The 27,133-nt window shown below is 36.9% G+C and overlaps 1 protein-coding gene across 2 annotated transcripts in view; it reads right to left on the reverse strand.

Annotated features, from left to right (window-relative positions):
- Nucleotides 1–24,733, reverse strand: part of CAAP1 (caspase activity and apoptosis inhibitor 1) — a 71,640-nt gene extending 46,907 nt beyond the window's left edge. The window contains exons 1-5 of one of the 2 annotated variants that reach the window (XM_072612447.1): nucleotides 23,758–24,733; nucleotides 17,694–17,900; nucleotides 14,163–14,247; nucleotides 12,761–12,836; nucleotides 327–440 (exon numbers count right to left, since the gene is read on the reverse strand). In XM_072612447.1, the coding sequence (XP_072468548.1) occupies nucleotides 327–440; nucleotides 12,761–12,836; nucleotides 14,163–14,247; nucleotides 17,694–17,900; nucleotides 23,758–23,904 (629 nt within the window). In that variant the 5' untranslated portion in view covers nucleotides 23,905–24,733. The remainder of the gene's footprint in view (nucleotides 1–326; nucleotides 441–12,760; nucleotides 12,837–14,162; nucleotides 14,248–17,693; nucleotides 17,901–23,757) is intronic. The other variant, XM_072612456.1, reaches the window with a different exon arrangement.
- Nucleotides 24,734–27,133: the final 2,400 nt, after the last annotated feature.

Raw genomic sequence — 27,133 nt, forward strand, 5'->3', positions numbered from 1 at the left:
TAGTGGCCTGAACCCAGCTCAGAGGTCAAAATCAAGCTGTAATAAACCTGAAAACTGAGATGGTAATTAAGAATAGGAGTAGTAGCCCCTGAGTTCAGTAATTTAAGAAAAAGCTGCCAGGCAGAGTCCAACACCAGAAAAATTTCAGAATTCCATGAAGGAAGGGCCTCGTTTGGTCCACTATGCTCAGGACCAGAAAGGCCCTGCATGCCCTATTAAATCCCAGAGCATAACTGAAGAACAACTCCTCCCCAATCCCCACATCCTAGATAATGGATGGATGAGATGAGCAACCAAGGAAAACTCTAAAAACCACAAGGAAATACCTTGGTTTGAGAGATGCCCAGGGGCTAAAGCCCGAAGAGGATAGCGACCCCACAACAAGTCCAGGTAAAGCCTCGGAGAAAAAAATGTCCTGGTCACAGGGACTGCAGGAATACCTGGAAGAAATGAAACAAGAGATACAGAATGGAAAAACTAGGGAGGAAAGAATGGCAAGGAAAACTGACACCTTAGAACAGACTGTAGAAAACCACACTCTAAAATTAAATGGCTTAAAAATTAGTATGTGCCAGAAAGAAAATGACTCAATAAAACAAGAAATAGTAAAATAAATCAAAAAGATTAGGGAAAAAATGGAAAATCTAAGAAATATTTTATCAAAAGCTAACCTGGAAAACAGGTCAAAGTGAGACAATCTAAGAATTATCAGATTGTTTGGAAAAGAGGATTCCAAAAAAAATTTTTTTTTAAGTCTGGATACCATACTTCAAGAAATTATAAATGAAAACTGCCTGGAACTCTTAGAAACAGACAACAAAGTTACAAGAGAAAGAATCCACTAGTCAACCCCAGAAAAAAACCCCAAACAAAAACTCCCAGAAATGTCATAGCTCAAATCCAGACTTTAGCCTGAAAAAGAAAACATTACAAGCAACCAGAAAGAAAAAAGTTCAAGTACCAAGGAGTCATAAGGGGAAATCACATAAGACTCTGAAGTTACTATTCTAAAGGGAGACCTCTTAATATGACCTTTCAAAAAGTGAAAAGTAAATGTTTATAAACAAAATGTTACAAACTATTTATAAAAGGGAGGGAAGGTGGAAAGGGAAGGAAAGAAGGTGGAGAGGGAGGGAGGACTTCTTAATAATTACTTATTATGTGAAGGCCCTGTAAGCACTGTACAAATATTTTATGTCATTTGGTCCTCAACAACCCTGAGAAATAGATACTATAATTATTCCCATTTTACAGTTGAGGAAACTGGGGCAAACAGAGGTTAAATAACTTGCCCAGAGTCACAAAAGTAGAAAACTAGCTGAGGACAGATTTGAACTCATGTCTTCCTAACTCTAGGCCCAGTACTCTATTCACTGTACCATCAACCTGTCAGAACTGAGTACAGTTATCCCTTCCACATCACGACTTTCCCCATCACAGTTTCAATGTCATGGGTGGCATAAAAAAATAAATGGGAATTTGGGAGGGGTTTTGTAGAAGCTGCAGACAACACATGAAGGCCAATAGATGACACAAAGCTTAAGACTAAATACTTAACCCAAATTTTACAATAAGATACTGTAAACATCCCATAAAAGAAAAAGAAAAAATTCAGACTTCTTCTCTGATATGAAAGGAGGGCCAAAAAATTTTGCGTGGAGTCCAGATTTCCCAGGGTGTCACAACCCTAATCCCCACAATATGGAAGGGATAACCATAGACATTTACTAGAAAGAGAAACACAAGCTCTAAGGGAAACATAGAAAGGTCCATGTATTTCTTTAATTGAAAGAGAATACGTGGGGAAGAATTCTTTATGTGTTAACAGAATAATAATAAACAAATGTTTTCTTATAACTCTGATATGTTTAAGGGTCACAGAAAAAGGTTTTATTCTGGGTGGCTTTATTCTGCTTTAATGGTCTTAGAATATCAAAATAGAAAAGAGAGAATACTCTAATGGAGAAGAAGGAAGAAAGGGAGAGAAATCACTACTGCATATTAGAGGTACATAAGTATATAATCATAGAAGAAGAGAGATGGGGAACAGGCATCCCATGAATCACTTTCATCTAAGTCAGATAAAGGAAAATTGAACACAATTATTCAGACAGAGATTTTGACACAGAAATAAATAAAACTCGAAAGAAAAGTAGAAGGAGACAAGGACAGGGAAGGACAAAGAAATGTCAAAGAGGAAAGCCAGAATAATTAAAGGAATAATCATAAGCAAAACAAACCCAAATACTAGAGGAAGGAATGTAAAGGGAGGATTAAAAGGAATGGAAGGAAGAATAAAAACCTAGGGTCAAGGGGCAGGGCAAGGGCAACAGAAGAACTGCAACAGAGAAGAAACCAGTTGTTTCACTTATAGGATCACAAATGGCAGGTAAACTCATTCTCTTCTACCACCTTATTTGAAGAGGCAGGTAGAACAAAACATGGAAAAAAGGACAAGAAAGAGAGATGGAGGGGAATACACAATTATATGAATATGAAAGGGATGAACTCATAAAAAGGAAGAATAGAGAATGGATAAGAAAACAATACAACAATCTATTGTTTTCAAAAAATACACATGAAATAAAGATTCACAGAGAGTTAAAATGAGGAGTTAGAGCAAAATCTATTATACTTAAGCTAAACTAAAAAGCAGAGGTAGCAATCACTTCAGATAAGATTACAGTAAATATAGCCAAAATAAAAAGATTAATTAGCAGTGTAATTAAATACATTAAGCTTAAAGGTACCATAGATAATCAATACTTAATACTATACAATAGCGTAGTTTCTAAATGAGTAAAGGAAACTTAGTCAAATTGGAATATATAGTAAAACTACAATCCATAATAATGGGGGACTTAATGTAGCTCCTTCAGAACTAGACAAATCTAACTAAAAGATAAACAAAAGTCAAGGTCTTGAGAAGAACTTTTAAAAATTAGAGATGACAGAGCTCAAATAATTAAACAAGATTAGAAAGGAATTTATATACCCCTTAACTCAACGTGGCACCTTTATAAAAACTGACCAAGTAATGAGACCTAAAGACTACCAAAAAAGGTAGAAAAGTGGAAATATTAAACATACACATACAACAAGAGAAGTCAGAGTGTGACAGGAAATGCAAGACAAAGACCAGAACACCAACGATAACAAGAGGAAAAAAAAATCTTAATAAAGGCATAGCACACAAATAGGTATATCAACAGAGATGATCCTAAATATTAAAGAGGAAATGAATGAAACCAAAGAACTATTAGCAGATATTGTAACACAAAGGAAAGTGAACTAATAGTACCTGCCAAAAGACAGAATCCTACAGATCTTCTGTCCCCCCTCACCCTTCTAAGGAGACCTTAGAACCTCAAAAGCACCTCATGATAAAGCACTTCAAAAGATAAATAAAACTCTGAGAAGACACAATTAGAAATGAATTCAGGTCAGAAATGAGAGTTTTACATGCAGAAAATAATCAACAAAGAATACTTAAAAAATACAATTAGTATTTCCCAATTGATAAATGGTCAAAGGATATGAACAGGCAATTTTCAGAGGAAGAAATTAAAGATATCTATAATCATATGAAAAAATGCTCTAAATCACTATTGATTAGAGAGATGCAAATCAAAACAACTCTGAGGTACCACATCACACCTATAAGATTGGCAAACATGACAGAACAAGAAAATGATAAATGCTGGAGAGGATGTGGGAGAGTTGGAACACTAATTCATTGTTGGTGGAGCTGCGAGCGCATCCAACCATTCTGGAGAGCAATTTGGAACTATGCCCAAAGGGCTACAAAAATGTGCATACCCTTTGACCCGGCAATATCACTACTAGGACTATATCCCCAAGAGATCATAAAAATGGGAAAGGGTCCCACATGTACAAAAATATTTATAGCAGCACTCTATGTAGTTGCCAAAAACTGGAAGTCAAGGGGATGTCCATCAATTGGGGAATGGCTGAATAAATTATGGTATATGAATGTAATGGAGTACTATTGTGCTATAAGAAATGATGAACAAGAAGACTTCAGAGAGGCCTGGAAGGACTTATATGACCTGATGCTGAGTGAAAGGAGCAGAACCAGGAGAACTTTGTGCACAGCAACAACCACAGTGTGTGAGAGTTTTTTCTGGAAGACTTGGATTTTTGTAATAACACAAAAACTTCTTATAAAAAAAAAAAAATCCCAAAGGTGGTTCTCAAGGCAAAATGCCTTCCACACTCAGAGAAAGAAACATGGAAGTCACTCACAAAATGTAGCAGATCATGTTTGTGTACGTGTATGTGTTTGTGTATCATGTTCAGATTTGTTATACGATTTCTTTCATTTATTTTAGTCTGACTACATAGCATGACTATAGTGAAAATATACTCAATAGGAAAGTATATGTAGAATCTATACAGAATTGTATGCAGTCGTGGGGAGGGAGGGGGGTAGTGGGGGGGTAGGTGGGGGGGGGATAAAATCTCAATTGTATGGCAGTGATTGTTAAACATTAAAAATCAAAATAAAAAAATAAAAAACAAAAAAAAAAAAATACAATTAGCATACTAGGAAAAATGAATGATGGAGAATTTCCATAAAGAAGTGAGATAGACACGGACTTGCAGTATCTCTCTCAGCCTATTACTGCCAAAGCCCCAAGATTTCCAAAATATTTGAAAGTACAAAAAAACCCAGTTATTTTAACATCTCTAACTTTGGTATCCTACCAAAATTTTACTAGTTGATACCATTTCTAGCCCTTTCTTCCTATATTTACCAATATTACAAAGATGTGTGATGTAAAAAAATATACTAGTCACTTTGAGGATTATGTATTTTGAGGTCTTACTAAAATTTAATCCTTTGCTTCTTTTACAAAATATGAAATCTGCATCTATGTATTACATATTTTACAAGGTAAAGAAATCAGGAAAAAATTCAATGTCATTTAGAAAGAGATAATAAAACCAGAAAATGTGATGGCTGCTATTGCCATGTAATGTTCCTGTTAATCCTTAAATAATAGAATCATGTGCACCAACCAGTATCATTTTGATGTACTTCCAGTTCTAGTTCAATTCAACAAATATTTATTGAGTGCCTACCTCTGTAAGAAGCACTGGTAATACAACAGTAGCATTAAATTCAAACAAAAACCGAGGCCACTAATGCATACATAAGGATTCCTGCAGGTAGCATACTAACTTAGTTTTGAAACGTAATGTTTTACTGTAGTTTTTTTACTTTACAAATATTTCCCAATTGCATAGTAATCTGGTTCATGCCACGCTCAGTGAGTGCTACAGGCTATATGTTTAATACCTTTGCACTAGAGGGTTTGATAACAAAATATGCAACACCACTCATATCTAATGAGTCCTTAACTAATCAAAAATAACTTCTTTCTGTAAACTGATTACTTCCCAAACATAATTATTTTACAAGTATATATAGATGCTATTATGATTAATAAAATACAAGTTCACTTAAAAAGCATTACTAAATTCAAAGTAGCATTTTGTCACTGTGTACTCTGAACAAATTCTAATATTTATCAGTTTGTGAAATTAAAAAGGGTTAGAAATAAATAATCTACTTAATATCTAATACCATAACATATATCAGGATTCTGCTGATATAAAAAATGATCAAATGGCACACTGAATCTACCACCATTAAGACTACCAGTAATTACTATTATATAGTTCTAATTATTATTTAAAAGGTAAGATTGGTTTTTTTAGAACTATTATAAACACATGACCTTGCTGACTTTTGACATTCTCCTACTAGTACTAATTACTTTTCTATGACCTGTGATGTGCATTTGAATTTTTGCTATTATTCATTTAAATTAAGCTGATAGAGAAGGAAGGATGTGCTTGTGCTGAGCAAGCTTATTTCTTCTGGCCAGCTATGTCTAACGTTCCGCCGGATGGGAGCACAATGGCTTTTAAAATAAAATTTATCTCTAGTCCTTCTACTGTTATTTCTCTTTGGAGATTTGCTGTAACTGTAGAAATACTGCATGGAAAATTTCAGACTTTTTTTTCTCTCAAGTTACAATGAGATGGCTTGTTTTATTTAAGGAGCAGCAAATACAGTGTCAAGGGGAGGGATGTGTAGTATAGCAGGTAAGAGTGCTGTGCATGAACTCAGACTCATCTTCCTGAGTTCCAATCCAGCCTCAGGCACTTACTAACAAGTCACTTAGTCCTGCTGGCCTCAGTTTCCTCATCTGCAAAATGAGACAGAGAAGGAAATGGCAAATCATTCAGTATCTTTGTCAAAAAACCTCAAATGGTGTCATAAAGAGTTGGGCAAGACTGAAACAACTGAACAACAGCAGCACAAATTCAAGTCACCGTATTTCAGAGCTCAGAGAGGGAAAGATAGGAAAGGGAAGGGCATGAAGCTCTTTAAATGTCAGCAAGTTTTATATTTGATTTTGGATATAAAAGAAATCAGATCACTGACTCCTACACAACTGTCAATTTTGTGGGTGAAGAAGCTAAAGCCTAGAGAAGGTTAAATGATCTCATTTAACTATGATCACAGATGAATAGCTGAAAAACTCCTAGTACAATTTTTAAAAAGTAGCACAAGCTCTTGATTTAGGTACTTACAATCACCCACTATACCTCTGTGAATATGATCCCTACATAATACCTAAATTTATAAAATGCAATACTATGAACTAGGCAAGGATTCTAAAAGTGACATATACCTGCTCCCTTAAGATCTTATGAACTAGAAAAAAGAAACACTGTTGTAGGAATACCTATTAAAAGAATTTTAATTAAAAGTTGTTTTAAAAAAATACATAAATGGGAAAAATCCCCAAAATCCTACAACGTACTAGACAAGCGGTCATCCAGACACAACCTGAAAAATTCCAGGAACCTTCTGAGTCACCCATTCCACTTTGTAACTACTCTAATTGTTAGAAAATTTATCCTTATATTTAATTTACATCTTCGAAAATACTGCCCATTACACCTAGTTGTATCCTTTGGACCAAGCCAATCAAATGCCTTCTTCTACAATCAATGTCTTTCCTAAAAAGTAGTGCCCAGAACCAAACCCATTCCTTATAGAGACAGAATGGTGTAATGGAAAAAATAATCAACTTAAAATGATGGATTCTGAATCACAGGAACCTGAGATCAAATTCTGGTTCTGACACTTACTAATCTTATGACTCTGGGAAAGCTGTTTCTCTTCTTGGGCCTGCTTTCTCATTTACAAAATAAGGAGGCTGGACTAAATGACACCTAAGGTCTCTTTTAGCAATAGATCCATGAGTCTGTAACAGACTCAAGATTACTAGATACCAGTTACCACTATCCTAATGCAGTACACTATGACTTTCTTAAGGAAGCTTAAGATTTTACTAGCTTTTTGGGAAGCCATATTAAACTGCTTTTCATATTGAACAGCAAAAAGAGTGGATCTGGAATCAGAGGAATTAAGTTCAAATCTCAGCTCTGACACTAATGACGACCTTGTGCAAGCAGTCAATCAACAAGTATTTATTAAGCATCTATTATATGCCAGGTACTATGCTAGGCCTGGGGATTCAAGTACATAAAATAATACTCACTCATAAGGACCTTATATTCTAATGTACATATAAAAATATATAAATATAAAAATGAGGTCAAGAAATACAAAGTAGTTAAGATCAAGGTGGTTTAGGAAGGAGAGTTCTAATAGTTGTGGAGATCAGGAAAAGATTCATGCAGAAGATGATGCCTGAGTTCAACCTTAAAAGAGGGACTCTGTGAGGCAGAGGTAAGGAGAGTATACTCCTGTGAACAACAGAGGCCAATTTATCTGGATTGCTAAGTGTAGGAGCAAGAATAATGTCCAATGAGATTGGGAGCCAGGCTACATAGGGCTTCAAAAGCAAAAGAGAAGCTTAAATGTTTTCACAGAAACAATAGGAAGTCCCTGGAGTTGACTGAATGAAGGAGTTCACATGATCATATCAGGTCTTAACAAAAACTCCTTAGGCAATAGTATGGAGGACAGACTGGAAAAGGGAGAATCTTGATGCAGGAAGACTATATTATTGCAGGCTATTGCAATAATCTAGGCAAGAGGTTAAAAAAAAGCCTGAACTAAAATGGCAGTTATGTGAGTAGACAGAAGATGCTGGTGGTAGAAATGGTGAACTTTGTTAACTAACTGAATATGTGGAGTAAAGGAGAATGAGAAAACTACAATAATGCATTGCTTATGAACATGTGAGATTAGATGCTGCCTTCCACAAAATTAAAATTTGGAAGCAGATGATTCGGAAAGGAAAGGCAATAAGATCTTTTAAGTTTTGTTGAACTTAACACAGAGGTGGGGAACACATTGAGGCCATATGTGGCCTTCTATATCCTTGGGTGCAGCCTTTTGACTGAGTCCAAGTTTTACAGAACAAATCCTTTTATTAAGGGGATTTGTTCTGTGAAGTTTGGATTCAAAGGGCCACACTTGAGGACCTAGAGGGCCACATGTGGCCTGGAGGTTGTAGGCTCCCCACCCTGATTTAACATGTCTACAAGAATAGCCACTTAATTTCTCTTAGTTTCAGTTTCTTCATCCGTAAAATGTGTCAGAAGGAGATGAATTCTCAGGTCCCTCCCAGCTAAGAACCTGTTTTCTAGTAAAACCTCCAGCTCTTTATTCAAACTACCATCTGGTAGCTCCCCAAACTTGTACCTGTAAAATCAATTTTTCTAAACTCATGTTCACAATTTATCCCAAATAAATTTGATCTTAAATAGAACTGACCCATTATTCTAGGCTACTGAGATCTTTGGGGATTCGAAATGCCATTCAGCATTATCTCTTAGCCATCTCTATGAGTTTGTGTCATCTGCAAATTTGACAATCATGCCTTTTACGACTGTACCCAAGTCAGTGATAAAAATGTTCTACAAAACAAACTGGCATCGAACCTATGACTATTTCTCTTTACATCTAGTCCATCAAATATCTCTGAATCCAACTAACCTGTATTATCAACTAACCCACCTTTTTCCATTTCTTCAGTACACTAGGCTAGCAAGAGATTGTCAAAGGCATTGCTGAAAGGAAAAACATGCCCATATACTTATTGCCCTTCAATAAAGAACTTCAGTCTGTCATAACCTGTTCTTGAAAATGCTTGTTCTTCATTTCCCTTTCTAAATGCTTGCACGACATCTTTTTAATAATGTACTCTAGAACTCTGCTGTTAAGATCACTAGCCATTTAGTTTAAAGACACTGCCCTCTTGTATTTTTTTGAAAACTATGACTTTGCCTGTTTCTAATCCTGTTGCATCTCTCAAGTTTTTCTGGACTTTCTGATGGGAACTGACAAAAGATAAAGACTTTTTCTGGTGCTCTCCTTCTGACCAAGAGAGAACTCAATAAGATATCGAGATAATTGAAAAACTCCATCAGTACTATATTCTTCCTCCATGCAAGGTTTACAAGCAGTTTCCTAAAGGCCCTGTGTATTTCCTGGCCCAGAGAACTGCAGGGTATTCCCACAACAATAGTCTTTCTGTTGTTAACTCCACTGGTCCTCACCCAAATGCATATCACACTTCCACACTTCTTTCTCAATAGTTCATGGATTTCTTCACAGAGGTATACCTTATGATCAGAGGATTATAGGACCTAGAACTGGGAGAAACTTTAAAAGTCATAATCTATATCATAAGCTATAATGGTCATTTACTACCCCTGTTTTTCATATGAATCATTTAGAGCTGGGTATACTCTTCCATAGTCAAATTATAGTGATTTGTCAGATGCTATCTAAATCTCTGGTTTATTGTGTTCAAAATTATTTCCTGGTATAAAAAGTCTTTAATTTTAGATTTTTGGGAGTAGATTTATGATTTCATTATTATATGGAACTCCAAGTGAGGAACTACTAATGATATCAGTATTTACTCTTTAAGTACAGCTTTAGAGAAATGCCTAGAACATGAGAAATTTAAGTGACGTGTCCAGGGTCACTTCCTCAGTCAATACCATAACTTAGATACTCTTCATCATTTTCTGTCTCTACAACACTTCTTTCATACACAACACCTCTCCACCAATTTGTTATGGTCCCTTATCACTAGATCACTGGCTTAATTGATTTCCCTGCCTTGAGCCTCTCCCCTCTCTACTATGTTCCACACATAAATCAAAATAACTTTCCTTATAGTCAGATTTGACTATGTTGCTCTGTTACCTAATCACCTCCAGTTTAATATTATTATTATCTAGCTTATCTTATGGTATCTAGGATAAAAAATAGTTCTACAGTTTGACTTTTAAAACCTTTCACAATCCATCCTCCTTCATATACAATATCATCTGGCCACACTGGCAGGCTCCCATTCCTATAATACACACCTTCATTACCTGTGCTTCAAAGAAACCCTCACTTCCTTCAAGATGCACGCCAAGCAACACCTTCTTCAGGATGTATTTCCTGATCCCAATTGGTAACATCCTCCCTCCCTCCCCTAGGTATGTACACGTACACACACATACATACATACATATACACACACACACACACACACACACAGACTTTTATAGCATATAAATTCCCCTTATAGCATATAAACTGCTTGAGTGCAGGAACTATTTCATTTTTTGTCTTACCCAGCATTTAGCAGTCTTTGGCACATAGTAAGCTCTTAGGAAATGCTTGCTGAGTACGTGATTTCTGACTCCAAAGCTTTCTATCCATAGCTGCATCTTAATTTATCTTAGTAGGCATATTTTGTTATATTTGTGTATGAGTCTGAGGGTTTTTTACTTTTTTTATACCAGACTCTCTTTAGTTGGACGGTCTCTTGTGAATTATTGGTCATCTCTACTGATAGCCTTCCTGAGTTCTACCTGATAATCAGTCTCAAGGTATCTGGCTTAGCAAACACATGGGGGGACTTTTTTCCCTTCCCCCAGATTTCTAGTTTAAAGCCCTCTTCATCAGATTCATAAGACTTCTGGGAAAACACATGAGTAATAATTAACATTTATATAACAGTTTAAGGTTTACAAAGCCATTTTCTCACAACTCCCCTATGAGAAAAGTAACACAAGTAGGCCTAGCCTTCATTTTACATTTGAAGGAAATTAAACAAGGTGAACTTAGCTCTAAAACAATGACCTGAATCTGAGGCTTGGAGTCTTGCCTACAGTATGTACCAAATCCAGGATCCAAAAGATGATCTCCTTACTCTAAGGCTTATACACTATCTCACTTCAAGTTTTAAGAGTTGCAAAAAGTGCAACTCTTAATGTCAGGAATTTATTTTGTAGAAAAGAAATATTCTAAATACAATAATGACTCATTTTTATTATTTGGTAATTCACATCATAAGGGTATATGTACAGTCTACTGCAAAAGTTCTTAACTTCAGCATTACTAAAAATGAACTTTATCTTGTAATTTAACATAACGAAAAGTACAACTGCTCTAATTGGTGGAAAGCAAAGAGCATTGATAAAAAATAATTCAGAATTTCTTAGTTTTGGGAATTAGAAAATGTCCATTTTAAATACAGTCCACTTTTTTATTATTTCAAATTTATCATATTTCTAATTCTGTGAATCACAATCATATAACAAAAAGCTCTTAAAGATGATAAATATGGTGACTTAACACTGACTTGTTCTCTACCAGTTAGTATTTCTCACACGTACTGTGATTATATTGTTACATATTTTAGGCTATCATGAACATCAAATTTTACTAATCACTTTCATTTTAGAACCTCTTATAGCTCCTTCACCAGGTAAAAATTGATTTTGAGGATAAAACAGGTATAAATAGACAGTTTTTTAATTTTGTTTTGTTTTTTATTTGAAATCTCTAAGGCAACTTGGTGTATCTGAAAGTTCACTATGAAACAGTCAAGAGACCAGGGTTCTACAATTAAATAGTTAACATGATTTTAGGGAAAGTCACTTTCCCTTTTTCTCGGCTAGTTTCCTCCTAAAATGAAGGTGGGATTATATATTTTCCACTTTCTATTTCAGTTCTAAAACTTCAAAATTCTATTGTGATTGTATAGCTAAATCTTGATAGTTAAACTTTGTTCTTTAACCTATAAGAGACCTAACCCCCAAAAAGGAAATACTAAGTGTGTCTGATTTCAATCCAGTGAACATGACTGTCTTTCACACAAGACTAATGTCTAACAATTCTAACTCTGTAGAGACAGCCTACTATGATACACTTTGCATGCTTACATATACAATAATGCATTGCACATGCATGCTTACATATATAATAAGCTTAGGAGAAAATGTATCATAAGACCAAAGTAGTTGAGTGTTTTTTAAGCTATACTTACAGGGTATCAAACTATTTATTTCAGAATACTTAAAAAAATGCCATACATAAATGGACAAGAATGACATGATAATCCCATTCATGTTCAATTTTGATTTACAACTTGAATAATAATTAGGCTACAAAATGTCAACCAACATCAGTATCCAACTTCCTTCTTTCAAGTTAAGCCCACATGACAGTTCATTAAAAATGGAAGAAGTTGAAAGCACTGTGGTCAGATCTCCACAGCTGTTGACACTGCTCTTGGTGCAAACAGGCAAGGATTAATAATTATAATGATTAAGCCAAAAAGCCAATAAATTCTTCCATGTTAACGAAACAATTACATGCTAAGATCAACAATTATATACTAAAGGTAGGACTCACATTAAACAATACAAATAACTCAAAATGAATTTTTTCACTCACTGACTGACTGATTCTGATCCCATCTTAGATCCATCATCTGCCTCTTCTTCCGTATCAGTGTCGATTCCATTCTCACCTTAGTAAATGAAATTTATATGAAATTTTGCACCTAAATTCCATTGACTTTATTTTTAAATATTTAGGTGTTACATTTTCTTTAAAAGAGGTGAGGGCACCTAGAGAGAAGAACTTCCAGCTGTTGAAAATTTATTTTAAAGTTATTACTCCTGAAAAGATCAGTATTTTATTTATTAATAAATTAGTTATCTCTTTTTAAGCTCGTAATTCTTTTGTGTGCATGAACACATCCATACATATTTGAGTATGGCCTCAGTTGTAGTATTCAAAAGAATTATTTTTATCCTGATTAAATTATTATCTCCAGAAATTCAGCCTATTTCTTTTTCTATGACCAATAAGGCTAACATGAAAACTGCAATACATTTCCAAGAAGGATTTTTTGGAATGAAAAAGAAGAAATTAAGGGTATGATTCTTAGCAAAGAAAGGTCAATTAAAAGTTGGCTTCAGAGTCAGAAAGATCTGGGTATAGATCCCACTTCTCACACATAAACACTGTGTGATACTGGGCAAGTCATATAACTTCTTATTGCCCCAGGAAATTTTCTAACACTATAAGCTGGCACTGTTAGATGAAAGGTTAGGCCCATATGGTTAATTATTTGATCAAAGAAGGTAATGTGACCCAGGCGGGTATACAAATAATAGGAAAAAATGCAAGGATTATTTTGATACCACTATTAAGTGACCAGGTCACTAACTGTAACAGAAATTACAGGGGACATATAATTATACAAATGTATGAAATAACTGAAAGCAAATAAACAGGTTATTAGGTGTAGCAACTCACATTCATATAACACTTCAGAGCTTACAAAGAACTTTGTTCACAACAATTTTCTAAGTAAGATTGTACAAGTAGCATCAATACCAATACCAATACCTGAGGCTCAGAGAAGTTACAGGACTTGCCCAGGAGCACAAAAATAGTGAGTAGCACAGCCAAGACCCTGGTATTCTAACTTCAAGTTAAATCATTTTCCAATGGTATACCAGGCTAGTGAAGGTGAGTCAAATTTCTAACTTCTCAACAGCTGCTTTTTCCTGAGACATTTTGATTAAGCATATCAAAGAGTATTTTTATGCTAAATTAATTTTTCATTTTTAGTATAAATTATATTCTATTTTATATGTACTTAAGTTGAAAGAAAAAAACTGAATTTCAGCAGGCCTTCTCCATAGCTGGTATTTTAGGGAATGAAACCATATTAAAACTTACCCCATCTTGAAATCAAAGGTAAGAAGGTGAATATGAAAAAAATGTTTTCATATCAAACTAAGTAATAGTAAGTTATACTTAATAAAGATATATGCAGTCTTACCCTCAAGAATCTTCAAGAGCTTTTTTTCTGATAGAAGTTCTAACTGTTCCTGGCAGAGTTTTTTAATTTCTTCTATTGAACAGTTCTAAGAAAAACAACAAACAAATACACATTAATACTTCCAACACACTCTTGAAAACTACTAAAATAAATGACTGGTTAGCTAAATCACTGACTAAAATATTTAAGTCCTTGAAAAGATTTACATAAACTACTTCTTAATGTGAAATCCAAAAAAGTATCTGAAAAATGTTAACTAGTGAAAATCAGATACATCTTCTCAAGATGACATTTAAGATAAGTATAAAACTTCATTTACTGTAACAGAACAATCTGATAAAAAAAAAAAACAGGGTAAGCATTAAGATAAATTCAACATTTACTGTATCTACATTACATTCAATAGTAACCCTATGTACAGTGGGCAAGCCATCTGATAAAGGAAGTGCAGCACAATGGCTAAAGATCTGGACTGGAGGTCAGAAAGACCTGGATTCATATCTCAAGTCTGACAATTAGTAACTAGATGCAGGATCTTAAGTAAGTCACTTAACCTCTATATGATTCAGGAAACTCCCTAGGACTTCTCGAAGTCAGAAATGGTTTGTGATCCATGTGGGAAGAGGAGGTTCCCATACTAGGAGGTCACTATAAGACATCCAAGATTCTATATTTATATAATTCAGCTGATAAATGTTTCAACATTCACTTCATCAACCAGAAAAGGTTAAACTTGGTTCTAGACTGGAAATGAACACTGACAGTTCTTCAAGAAAAATATATCTCCATTTCCCCTAGAATCACTTTTTTAATATCATGTTAATTCTAGGTAAAGCCAGTGCTAAACATTTTTAAAGAAATATAATTATCATTACTTTAAAGTACATGAAGAACTCAGGATAGATTCAGAACCTTGCAAGTATTTTAGTATACACAGGTGCCTGAGAGGGAAAGCGTCCACAAGTAAAAAGATATATATTCTATATATTTATGTTTTCTATGTTTACACACACATAGTAGCATTTTTTTGTTGTAGCAAAGAACTGGAAACACAAGGGAGCCACACATCAAATGATGAATGACCGAACAAATTACAGATTATGGTTTTACTATGATATTATCAAATCAAATGACAAATACATCTTCAGAAAAACATTGGAAAACCTGTAAACTCATATAAAGTGAAGTGAATGGAATTAGAACAATGACCACAATGGTCTGGGGAAAGAAACTTTGAAAGACTTCAGAATTCTATTCAATGCAGTGACCAATCATGCTTTCAGAAGGCTTCCTACTTCTTGGCAAAGAGGTGAAGGACTGGAATGCAAAACGATACAATTTTCAGATACTCAATGTTTTGACTTGCTTTACTTGACTATATATGTAATAAGGCAGGTTCTAAATGAAGGCAGTGGAATGAAAGAGGAAGGTGGTGGGTAATAATAGTGATGAAAAAGAAAAAAGCATGAAAGAAATACTGAACAAATAAACAGAAGAGGAAGGTAAGAAGAGGACGGAGAAAAGCAGGCAAACTTTACTACTATTAAATTTCACATACACTTTTAAAAACCTACGTCACAGAAATTCTTTTTTCTGTCCTTTGCATATTAAAATGTTCAGGTCTGTTGATGTATTTAAATTTTTTCATAAAAGCTTTTTAAATAAAAACTGAATACAAACTAGGGTGATGTTTTAAAATGGGATGAATGGCAATGTACATGGACTTTGTTATAATCAGAACTTTCTTTATATTCACTTATTCAGCAACTTTTTTCATTTGGAATCTAACAAAGTGGAATTTTCACAACTTGGAATGCAAATTAATGAAATTTAGAGGTGAAGATCAGCTATAATATGTCTTAAGTATAAATCTTTTGCCTACTCAGGCTTAAATGATTCCCTATAGCCAATATAAGATGATGAAAATAATAACAAAAACAACAAAATAACAAGAAACACAGTCTAAGAGAGGTTAAGGAACTTGGGTTTATAGGATTCAGGGGTAAAAGGAAACTTAAAAGGTCTAGCCCAATCCCCCCTCCTAATTTTACAAACGACAAAAACAGAGACCCAGACAGGAGAATGGACTTGCTCAAAATTAAATAAGTAATAACCCAAAAGGTAAAATGTGAGTCTATGTTCTCTGACTCCAAATCTAATAATTCTCTTTCTACTAGACCATACTGCCTTCATAGCGCTCAATGTAACACAGCTTGACCAAATTGCGACTCGAACTCAGGTCTTAAAAGTAAGAACAATGCTTTTTTACATAATGATTCTTGAATAAGCTTTTATAAAATTAGACTTTGAGTCCTCTTCAGCAGACCAAAAAAAGTTTAAAATTATACATATTATTTCAAATTATAGGAATTCATTATGAACCTGGGGGCAGTTACCTCCCTTGGATTATAGATTTAGAATTAACTTACAGTATTTAGTCTATGTGCTTTTTTGTTTTTCGTTTAAGAAATATAATTACCAAGTTAATAAAGATGTTAAGGTTATTGTGCCTCCTGACAGCCTCTAAAATCTGAACCCAGAACTATCATTTATTATCAATTTTTATCTCTACTTGGCAACAAATTCTTTTCTTCTTGATAAATTTCCTACTTTTCTTTGAAGTACAACTATATCCTTTTACTTGAAAGGATTATAATTCTCAATTCCTCAAAATAACATCATTGTACATTTATAAAATACTTTCTTTTGCTAAGTGTGTAAGAGCTTCATAATTAGCTTTATAATATCACTTAAGAGATAGATTATCTCCACTTCTGCAAAAGATCAAGAACAAAGAAACTGTCTTCATCACACAAGTAAGCAGTTTATCTATAACTCAACTATTCAAAGTTATATAACTCTATGACTTCTTACTGTTATAATCTGGCAAAGAAGACAGGATCAGAATCATACTAAGTAATCTTTTCACTCAAAACGGTTTATAATTTAACATTTTGTATTTTTCACAAAAATGTGAGATTCTATTTGGAAATTCTGGCAAATACAGACCTAATATATATATAAAAAAATTAGTACTTTCCAAAACATGCTAAAATGGAAATAATGATATCCATGTATCTCAATCCTCAATTAGTTTATATCAAGATACTGATTTCTTAAAATACAGTAAAGGGTACACTGGATTCTATGCACATTTTTGTTTTTTTACACTAACATTTACATTCTAGATAATTACTTCACACATTAGAGGTTTCATAAATGTCTGAGATAAAAGCTCTCCTCCTCCTCAAACAACCATTTTCATATAACAAAAAATCTAAATGCATTTCAAATGTTTTTTTCCTAAATGTTTTAAAAATCCTTTCTCACAAAGATTAAATCTTGTCCATTCTCAAGAGCCATAATGAAGAAAAAACTTTTAACAAGTAAGAGAAGGTCTCACAATTCTGGCAAAAATTCTCCCTCCATTCCTTTCTGGGAAAGAACATAAAAGGATTTTTATTTTTTTTCAAAACAAGAGGCTTATTCATCCCATATGTACTGAGTCTGATAAAGTCTGTATTTCAGCACCTTTAAGACATCAGGAAGCATCTTCTGCAATTTCTTCTCTCCTATGACATAGAAACACTGTTGAAGCATTTCTTTTTTATCTGCTATGTAGAAGCTAACTGGTTTTAGTGATACAGTGAGATCCAATCCACCTTCTTCAATATCACTAGGCTCTTCTACTTCTTTCTCTTTCTCTCTTTCCACAGATGGCAAAGCACATTTCATTTCCTGAAATTAAAAAGACTTAGGTTAATTGAGGTACAAATGGATGACATACTTTAATTAATCACATCAAAGAGGGTGTTTCCTGACCAAGAGCTCTCTATACTTATAAAATCATAAGTCTGAATTAAAAAAAACTAAATGGTTTAAAGAAAAATTAAAGATGTGCCTTAATATCATAACTACACATAAATCTCCCACTGGAATGAGAAAAATTCAAAGAAGCTAATTACTATGATGGTCAATTGGCCAACAAATACACAGAAAAGCAGAATTGCTCCCTGACCTCAAGAAGCTCACACTGAAATGAGAGAGAAAACATTTAATTAATTAACTAGGTATGTGCAAGATATATACATATATATGCATATGTGTATGTATGGACGCATGTATGCACACACACACACATACAGAGTACATCGAAGGTAGTCTCAGGGAAGGCAGACGAGGGGCCTGGGAAAGGTCTGCTAACAATATTGATATTGTGTTTGTCCTTCATTCTCGAAGATGACCATGACATCAAGATGATGACATGACTTGCAGTTGACTTGGATTTGAGTGAGGGAGGGCTGTGTAAGGTCACCAGCCTCACTTTCTTCTCTTGAGCCATCTGGATTCAGTGGCCTGATATTCATCAGGATCTCTCTTTCAGGTTAAGCTCTTATCACATTCTCACTTTGAGTGAGATACACCCATTCAATGAATAGGCTTCTTTAAGTTATTCAAGTGATGACCCCATTAATAAAAAAAAATCAAACTAGGAGGGGAAGACCCTCAGGGTTCCTGGGTAAAAGTGAAACAATTACTATTTAGTTATTACATTCATTCTATGGTAGGTGGGTGGGGACTTGTTATCCAGTCTATGAGCTCTGGAGTGAATTGGGTTTAAGGCTTGATTTTTGAGCAAGAAATGTCTCCAGTAAACCCAAAGGAAAAAAAGGAAGCTTTTGGCCACAAAGTGTACCTTCTCTTGGGCAGAACACGAGAGGAGAGGAGAGAGGGAGAGGAAAAGGGAGAGGAGAGGAAAACAGTTCTGCAATCTCTAAAAGATTAGTGAGCCAATTCACACCTACAAGCTCCATTTAAATCTTATGATCCTAGATTGATCAAACGCCTATAAGTAAAAGACAATGGGGATGAAAAATACATATTTACTCAGTGTCTGAGACACCACCAGTCAGACAAGCAGTACTAGTGATACTGGCACACTGTTGCTGTTCGGTCATTTCAGTCATGTCTAACTCTTTGTGACCCCATTTGGGGTTTTCTTGGCAAAGATACTGGTTTGCCATTTCCTTCTCCAGTTCATTTTAAAGATGATGAAACTGAGGAAAACAGAATTAAGTGACTTGTCTAGGGTCTCCCAGCTAGTGTCTGGGGACAGATTTGAACTCAGGTCTTCCTGACTTCAAGCTCAGCACTATATGTACTGCAGCACCTAGCTATCCCACGCTGGCACAAAGTAATTGCTTAATAAGTGTTTATTTCCTTCCTTCCTTTAAAATTTTCGTTTAGGATATGAGTTAAAAAAAAAAAAGATCATGCATCAAAAATGAGAAAACAGAATAAAAGAGATGAACTGTGTGGTACATTGGACAGAGCACTAGATTTGGGGTTGGCCAAACTGGTTTCAAATTTTGAAAAATTCTGAGTCCTGCCACATATTCTGTCTCTGATCTTAGAAATAGACTTTCTCTATTCCCCAACTCCCTCCTCCTAAGTGAGGGAGTTAGACAGGATGGCCTAGAAGGCCCCTTCTGGCTCTGATCCCAGGACAGGCAGTCCAAGTGGTACACTTTTATCTCTGAGATTATTTAAAAGAACTAGAAAAATTTAGGCTCACCTTGAGGGAGGTCAGGGGAGAAAGAGGCAAAGTATTTCAGGCATGGGGACAGCCAGTACAAAGACATGGAGATGGAAATAATATATCCAATAAACAGCAAGTAGACCAGACTTGGACAGAAAGATTGGACACAGAATTGGTAAATGACAAAGAGTAAAAAAAAAACTGGCAAGGTAAGAAGGAGCCAGGTTGTTTAGGACTTCAAATACTGGAGCATTTTACATTTTATCCTGGATAAAACAGGACATGAACCGAGTTGTAGAGGTTAACATGCTAGATCTACATGTTAGGAAAATCACTTTCACAAATGAGTGGAGGATTGATTGGAGAGGGGAGACAATGTAGGAAGCCCAATTAAGTTATTGCAATAGATCAAGCAAGTGGCAATGAGGACCTGAATTAAGGTGGGGTGTGACTCTGGGCAAGTCACTTGACCCTGTTTGCCTCAGTTTCCTCATCTACAAAATGAGCTAGAGAAGGAAATGGCAAACCATGCCAGTATCTTTGCCAAGAAAACCACAAATTGATACATGAAGAATCGGAAGCAACTCAATTGACTGAAGAACAATAATGTGCCAGGTACCATATTAAGTGCTTTACAATCATTGCCTTGTTTGGTCCTCAAAACAACTCTGAAGAGTAAGTACTATTATTATCCCCATTTTACAGTGTCTGAGGTGGGATCTGAATTCGGGTTTTCCTGAACTCAGTCCAGGCCTCTATCCACTGCATCACCAAATGAACACCATTTGGTAGTTGACTAGATATGTGAAAATGAGGAGTTGAGAATGAGAGCTAGTTTGTAGGTCTGGGTAACTGGAAGGATCAGAGTGTTCCTGCCAGAAATAGGGAAAGTCCAGAAAAGGGGAAGATCTAGAGGAAAAGATGAATTCTATTTTGAACTTGAGTTTGAAATGCCTATGGGACATACAGTCCAAAAGGCAAGTAGTGATATAGGAATGGAACTCAGGAGAGTTTAAAGCTGGAAACAGATCTGAGAATGATCTGCAAAGAGAGCATAAATGAACCTAAAAGGAGGAAATGAAATTACCAAGTGAGAGAGTATAGAGGCTGAACAGGGAATAGGACAGAACTCTGAAGGACACCTACGGTTAGTGAGAATGACACAGATGAAGCTCCAAAAAAAAGGAGACTAAGAAGTAACAGATAGCTAAAAGAACTGAGAGATCAGTGTCACAGAAACCTAGAGAGGAAAAAATCCAGGAGGATTAAGATGATCAAACACTATAGGTAAATCAAGGATGAGGATTTGAGAAATTGGCAATTTAGAAATCACAGGTAATTTTAGAGTAGTTTCAGTGGAAAGTCAGATGGCAGGTTTTGAAAAGAGTAAGAAGAAATGGAAGTTCATGTCTTTCCCAAGAAACATAGCTGAGACGGAGAAAAGAGATATAGGACAATAATTATGGCAACACCAAGTAAGAATTTCTTAAGGATGGGGAAGGCATGGGCATCATGCAGCAGGGATGAAGCCAGCAGACAGGTTAAGAATGAAAATCAGAGAGCAGGGATGGTATCAGGGCCAATGTATTGTAGAATACAGAAGAGAAATGTGATCAAGGGTGCATGGAGAGAGGACATCTCTATGTGAGACAGGAGGCAGAGACAGCGGGAGGAGATAAGGAAGAGTTCTGGTTGAATGGCCTCAATTTGGGGGGCAGAGGTAGATGCCATGTAACACTTATGGAGAAACAAAAACGGGCTTCTAACAATCTCCATTAGAGTAAGGGATAGCAAATCTGATTAGGGAGACTCTTACTGTAGTGAAGGTACAAGACCTTCTTGACTTATAAATATAGACGTATACTACACTTATTAGATATACGACACTGAAAAAGTCACTCAGCCTGTTTGGCTCAGTTGCCTTATCTTTCTTTAAGAGGAACATAATTCCTACCTCCCAAGTTTGCAGTGAGGATAAAATGAGACAGTGTTTTTATTAAAGAGTTCTGCAATCCATAAAAACATATAAATGATAGCTATTATCATAATATGAATTTGTAGTGGATCTAGTGATTTCTTCCAACTCCTTTCATCAGAGCATGAACAGGAAGAGACAGATTATAGATATATCTACCAGACATAAATAACTTTGGCAAGGTGTGACAGGCAAGAGGAAAGGAACGAGAGGTTTGAGAGTAGGGGTTTTTGTAGAGTTGAAATGGTTCACCTTAGGATGACAAGCTGGAGAAAGAAAAGGGAGGTGTGTACTCACTGTAGGAGGAAACCATATTTCACTAAATATAGCAATTCAAAAAGTTCTTCTTTTAAAAGAGTATTTTTTTTCTTTAAGCTACTCCTAGGATCTCCTCTAGACAAGATTTACTGTGTTTTCAGGCAATCTCATCCAAGTTTACCACTCTCCTCCACCCCCTTCACTTCTGGAACCATAATTAAATGAATGTGCCATTGCTCCTAGAAAACTGGTGTCAATCCATTCTTCCAAAGCTCCATTTACCATCCCCATAACTCTCTTAACCAATAAAATCCTTCCTTGGCCACAACTTCCCACAGTATCTCCCTCTTAGAGAAAGCAGGTATCTATTTCAGTGCTTAGCCACTATTGGCACATAAGTAAGTCTTAATAAATGCTTTTTATAAAAAAGTCATTCTACACTGATAATCTAAATAAAACAATTTCAAACAAAATAATTCGATAATCCAATTTGATAAATACTTAGGAAGCATCCAAAATGTTTGGCACCAGAAATACAAAGAGAGGTTAACACCTTCATATATATATATATATATGTATATATATATATATACATATATATATATATATACATATATATATATATATATATATATATATATATAAAACATATACATATATAACACCTTGTATGCGGGCTAAATACCAAACATCTGAATCCAAATAAAATGCTGCCCAATTTCTGAAACCACTTTGATGTTCTGGTTTTGTTCTCTTTTAACAGTTTTAACTGCCTGTAGATTCAGTTCTTGAGGAGCTTCTAGTTCAAGCCAGAAGCCATCTAGTTCAAGACCCTATTTTACAATTCAGGAAAATGATGCACAGAAAGGGGGCGTGACTTGCCCTCTGTAAAATGAGGGAGGCTAAGAGGACCTTTAACATCCCTTCCAGCTCTGTGTTTTTGGAGGAAATTTCCTTGTGATCGATCATTCTGACTACAAGATGAATTACTAGTGAACCAACTGAAAGCACGGGACACTATTTCACAGCACTCACAAAGTACTAAGTCCTATAGAGAGCATATAAACAACTCCTCCAGACTCCTTAATTTATGAAAAGGCTAAGATCCTCAGAAGGAAGAGGTAACCATACTATCTGAATACGAATCAACAGAGGTGCAATGGGTTTCCAGGAATCAGACATCGGACCTCTCCACATTTTAACACTACTGACAGGAGAAGGGCCAAGGGCTTTTTCTGAGGTTTGCTTGGCTGTTTTTCAGTGCCCAATTCTTCCCAACCTCGTCTGGGACCTCCTTGGCCATGTCCTTCTCCGGCTCATTTTACAGACGCGTAAACTGAGGCAGGCCCGCCCTTGCCTCCGGGTCCTGCCCTCTCCCACCACCGCTCCACCGAGCGGCCCCAGCTCTGCTCCCCAAGGACGGAGAGCCCGCCGAGAAATTCTAAAGGGAACAGGAGGTGCAGGCATCTGAGCTAAGGAGAGGAAGGCCGAAAGGGCAGGACACCGGACAGGGCACTGGACAAGTCATCAGGGCCGGAACGAAGCTGGCCTCCGCGGGAGGTGTGAGCTGGCACAGGACAGGGGCGAGAGAACCGCCGACCTCCGAAGCCCATGCCAAGGGCCCAGGTTGCCACTTCACTCCAAGGGGGGAGGGAGAGGACGGGGAGGAAAGGGTCACACAGGAGGAAGCGCCGGGGGCGGAGGCTACCAGAGCCAGGCCTCCGGACCAGGCCCAGATTCCAACCGGCTCCCTGTGACGTCACAGAGCTCCGCGGCGGGAGGGGGGCTTAGGAGGAGCGGATTACAGGGATGGGCCGCCCCACCTGTGGCTGGGGAAGAGAGAGACTCGTAGAGTCCGTGCTTCTCCGCTTCCGTCGCTCTCCGCCCGCCGGGATGGGCGCCGCGGACATCGCGGTCTCCGACCGGCCGCGTTTACGCCGCTTCTCCCGCGAGGACTTCTTCCCCGTCATGTCGGCTCCGCGGGTACCATTCGACGGAAGAGTTCAGGTAACGCGAAGTCTCAGCTCTTGCCCAGCGCGGCTCACTTCGAGCTTCTGGAATGGTGTGACGTCACTTCCGCCCTCCTTTTGCGCCACTTCCGGGAGCTCGAGTACGTCTCCGGGACGCTGGGAGGCCCGCGGTGTTTGTAGGTCGTGCAGCTAGGTCTGAGCCGCAGGGCCGGAGGCATAGGAAGCGAGGATTTTGGGTGGCTTGTTTTCGCTGGGGCGCAGAGGAGTTTTTCTGGTTGACTTTCCTGCATTATCCCCCGAAATCGCGTGTCACCACCATTCCCACAATAAACCGCATTGGCTCCCTATCCCCTCCGGAATCACAAGTCAAAAGGACCCTTTTGTGTTCAAAGCCCGCCATGATCCGGCCCCTTCTCTTCAGTTACACTTTACGCCTGAGCGTCCCACACCCGCCATGCAACTGGGGCCAGGCACAAAAAAAAATCTTAGGAGGCAAGAATCTAAACGTAATGCCATTTTGGCAGTGAAATATAAAGCAAAAAAAACCCAACGAATCCATCTGAGTCCCGGACTCCCGTCTCGGATCTACAGTCCTGAAGAGAGGAGACGTCGAGGTCATCACTCCCACTCTACACACCAGCCCCACCTCTAAGAGCGCTACCAGCCTGCGGCACCGCCCCCTCGCCACGGACACGCCTCCGGGGACACGCCTCCTGGACGGCACCACCCCCCTCGCCACGGACACGCCTCCAGGCTGCCTCGCTCCTTCCCCAGGAGCTCTGCCCAGCCCTCGGCCCCAGTGCCTGCCCTCGGCTGGTCATCTCCAGTCTGTCCCGCATGCACAGCACACGCACCACCACGGGGGCTGCGTTCAGAAACCAGCTTTGCTTCTGCTTGGATCTCGGGTTTAGCACGGCACTGGCTCAGCGGGAGCACCTACTAAATGCTCTGGGTACAGGGCACACAGTCCGTAGCAATTCTTGCCCCTCACCAGCACAAGCCTCATCTTTTATGGCCTCTCCCCCTCAGAATCAACTTCAGCTACCTCCATTTTTTTGCTTTTCTTGGTCACCTAATCTTAAAAAGTTGAATGGGAGAGGCAAACAAAAAAAAAAAATCTTGTTTAAAAGCTAAGAAATGTAAACAATAATGCCATTTTGGCTATGAGATATACAGGAAAAAGGCACTGGGTTCTAAATCTAGGATCCACTCTCAATGCTGGCATATTAAGTAAATCACTTCTCCTTTTTAGGCCAATTTAACCTGCTTATAAAGTGAGATTGGATTAAATTTCAAAGGCCTCTGGAAGCCTACACCTTCACATCTGTTTGTCAGGTGACACTGTGTACCATACCCTTAATGAATGAAAGAATGGTTTTGTGACTACCAGGCTTATATATTCTGCCAGTTGTCTAAAGTAGAAAAAGCACTGGCCTTTAATACAAGAACACTAGGTTTCTTGTAAACCTGTTCCACCTGACTTAAGGTTTGAAAATTTCAATCAGTGACACTGTCATTTACCCAAGACCTCAACTTTAGGTTTAACTTTTTCTCCTTCCACCTCTTATATCAAGTCATGTCAGTCTGATAATCCCAAGGTTTTATCACCAGCTCTACTTGGTGATTATAATAGCATTTTCACCCAAACTCTCACTTCCTCGAGAGCAATGGACTGTCTTTAACTTTTGTACTTGTATCCCCTTTGTGCACTGCAAAGCAAGTGCTTTCTCATTCATTCATCTATTTATACCAACAATCTGATCTATACAAAGCCATTCAATGGTTTCCTGCCAAATATAGTTTGAACACCTCAGCTTGGTATTCAAAATATTCTAAATCTGTTATCTCCCCTGCGTTATCTCATGCTCCTTTTCTCTACACACATCTTCTACATTCTGGTCAAACTGGCCAACTCAGCATCCCCACCCCATGAGCATGTTTCTACTATGGACTCTTTCTTGTTTAAATCCAGCTTATCTTGTAAAGTCAATCTCAAGTATGAATTTCACATAGCACTCTTTGATGTATGCCAGGTAAATTGTGAGTTCCACACGTGCAAGGACTGTTTAAGTTTGGTATCTTCCTCCACTGCCTAGCACAGTGTAGTGAATTTAGGATTGCTTAAAGTTTGCTGAATAGAATTTAATCTACAAAATTGGGATAATACAAGGAGTATTAAGTATAAGGCTCAAATAATATATAGAATGTAAAATGCTTCATAACTGTAAAGAACATTATAAAGATAAATTTGTTTTAAGCACATCCAGTTACTAGAGATAATTGAAAATACTAAAACAGAGCTAAATCTGGTCACTACAGTTAACCTCAGTCCCAGAGAACAAGATGAAATAGATCTATGGACAAGCTGGTCACTTTTACTCGCAATTTTTCAACATTAGGACACATTCAATTGAATAATACTTGGAAATTACTACGTTGCAAAAACAGGATCCGTGATTTCTTTAAATGAGAAAGTGGCCTCATGAAGTTTAAAAAACAATTCTAAAAATCTGTGACAGCCAAGACAAATAGTTCAAGGACACTTAATTCTATAATAAACTGCAAATGAATGCATGCAAATTGTAACTAAAATGAAAATAGTCTGTTAACATCCCAAGAAAGAAAGGTTTTCTTCACTAATATATAAATGTATGCTCTCTGCTTATGTGAATGGGCATGGAGAGTATAATTTAACCTTTCTTTGACAAATCATCATCAAACTATAAACAGTTGCTGCATTAGCTGCAGCAATGGCCATCTATAATTTAATTTATATTTGGAATAAGCTGATGGGACCTGGCATAAACTAGCAGGTGTCAAAATTAGAGAAAAATCAAATACTCCAAATGACAGGGAAAAAACGAGACTGGAGTGCAGGACTGAGACTCAAAATATTTTTAGGTGCCAAATTTGTCTGAATTTATACAGCACATATAAGATGAAGTGATTTGTTCCACATATTTGCATGGAAAACAAACATCTTCTCTACTAATAACTCTCATTTCTACCGTGATTTAATGTTTACAAAATGCCTTCTTCACAACAATTCTTTGATCCTGGTAGTACAAATATTATCAGACTCATGTTGCAGATGAGAAAATTAGAATTCAAGGTCCTTAGGAGATTTGCCTAGGTTACTCAGCCAGTAAGTGTCTAAGGAAGAATGTGAACCCAGGACTCCTGACTCCAAGGTCAGTATTCTTTCCACTATACCATACCCCCTTGTCCA

The sequence above is a fragment of the Notamacropus eugenii genome, chromosome 1 (genome assembly GCF_028372415.1).
Source record: "Notamacropus eugenii isolate mMacEug1 chromosome 1, mMacEug1.pri_v2, whole genome shotgun sequence".
Lineage (NCBI taxonomy): Eukaryota > Metazoa > Chordata > Mammalia > Diprotodontia > Macropodidae > Notamacropus > Notamacropus eugenii.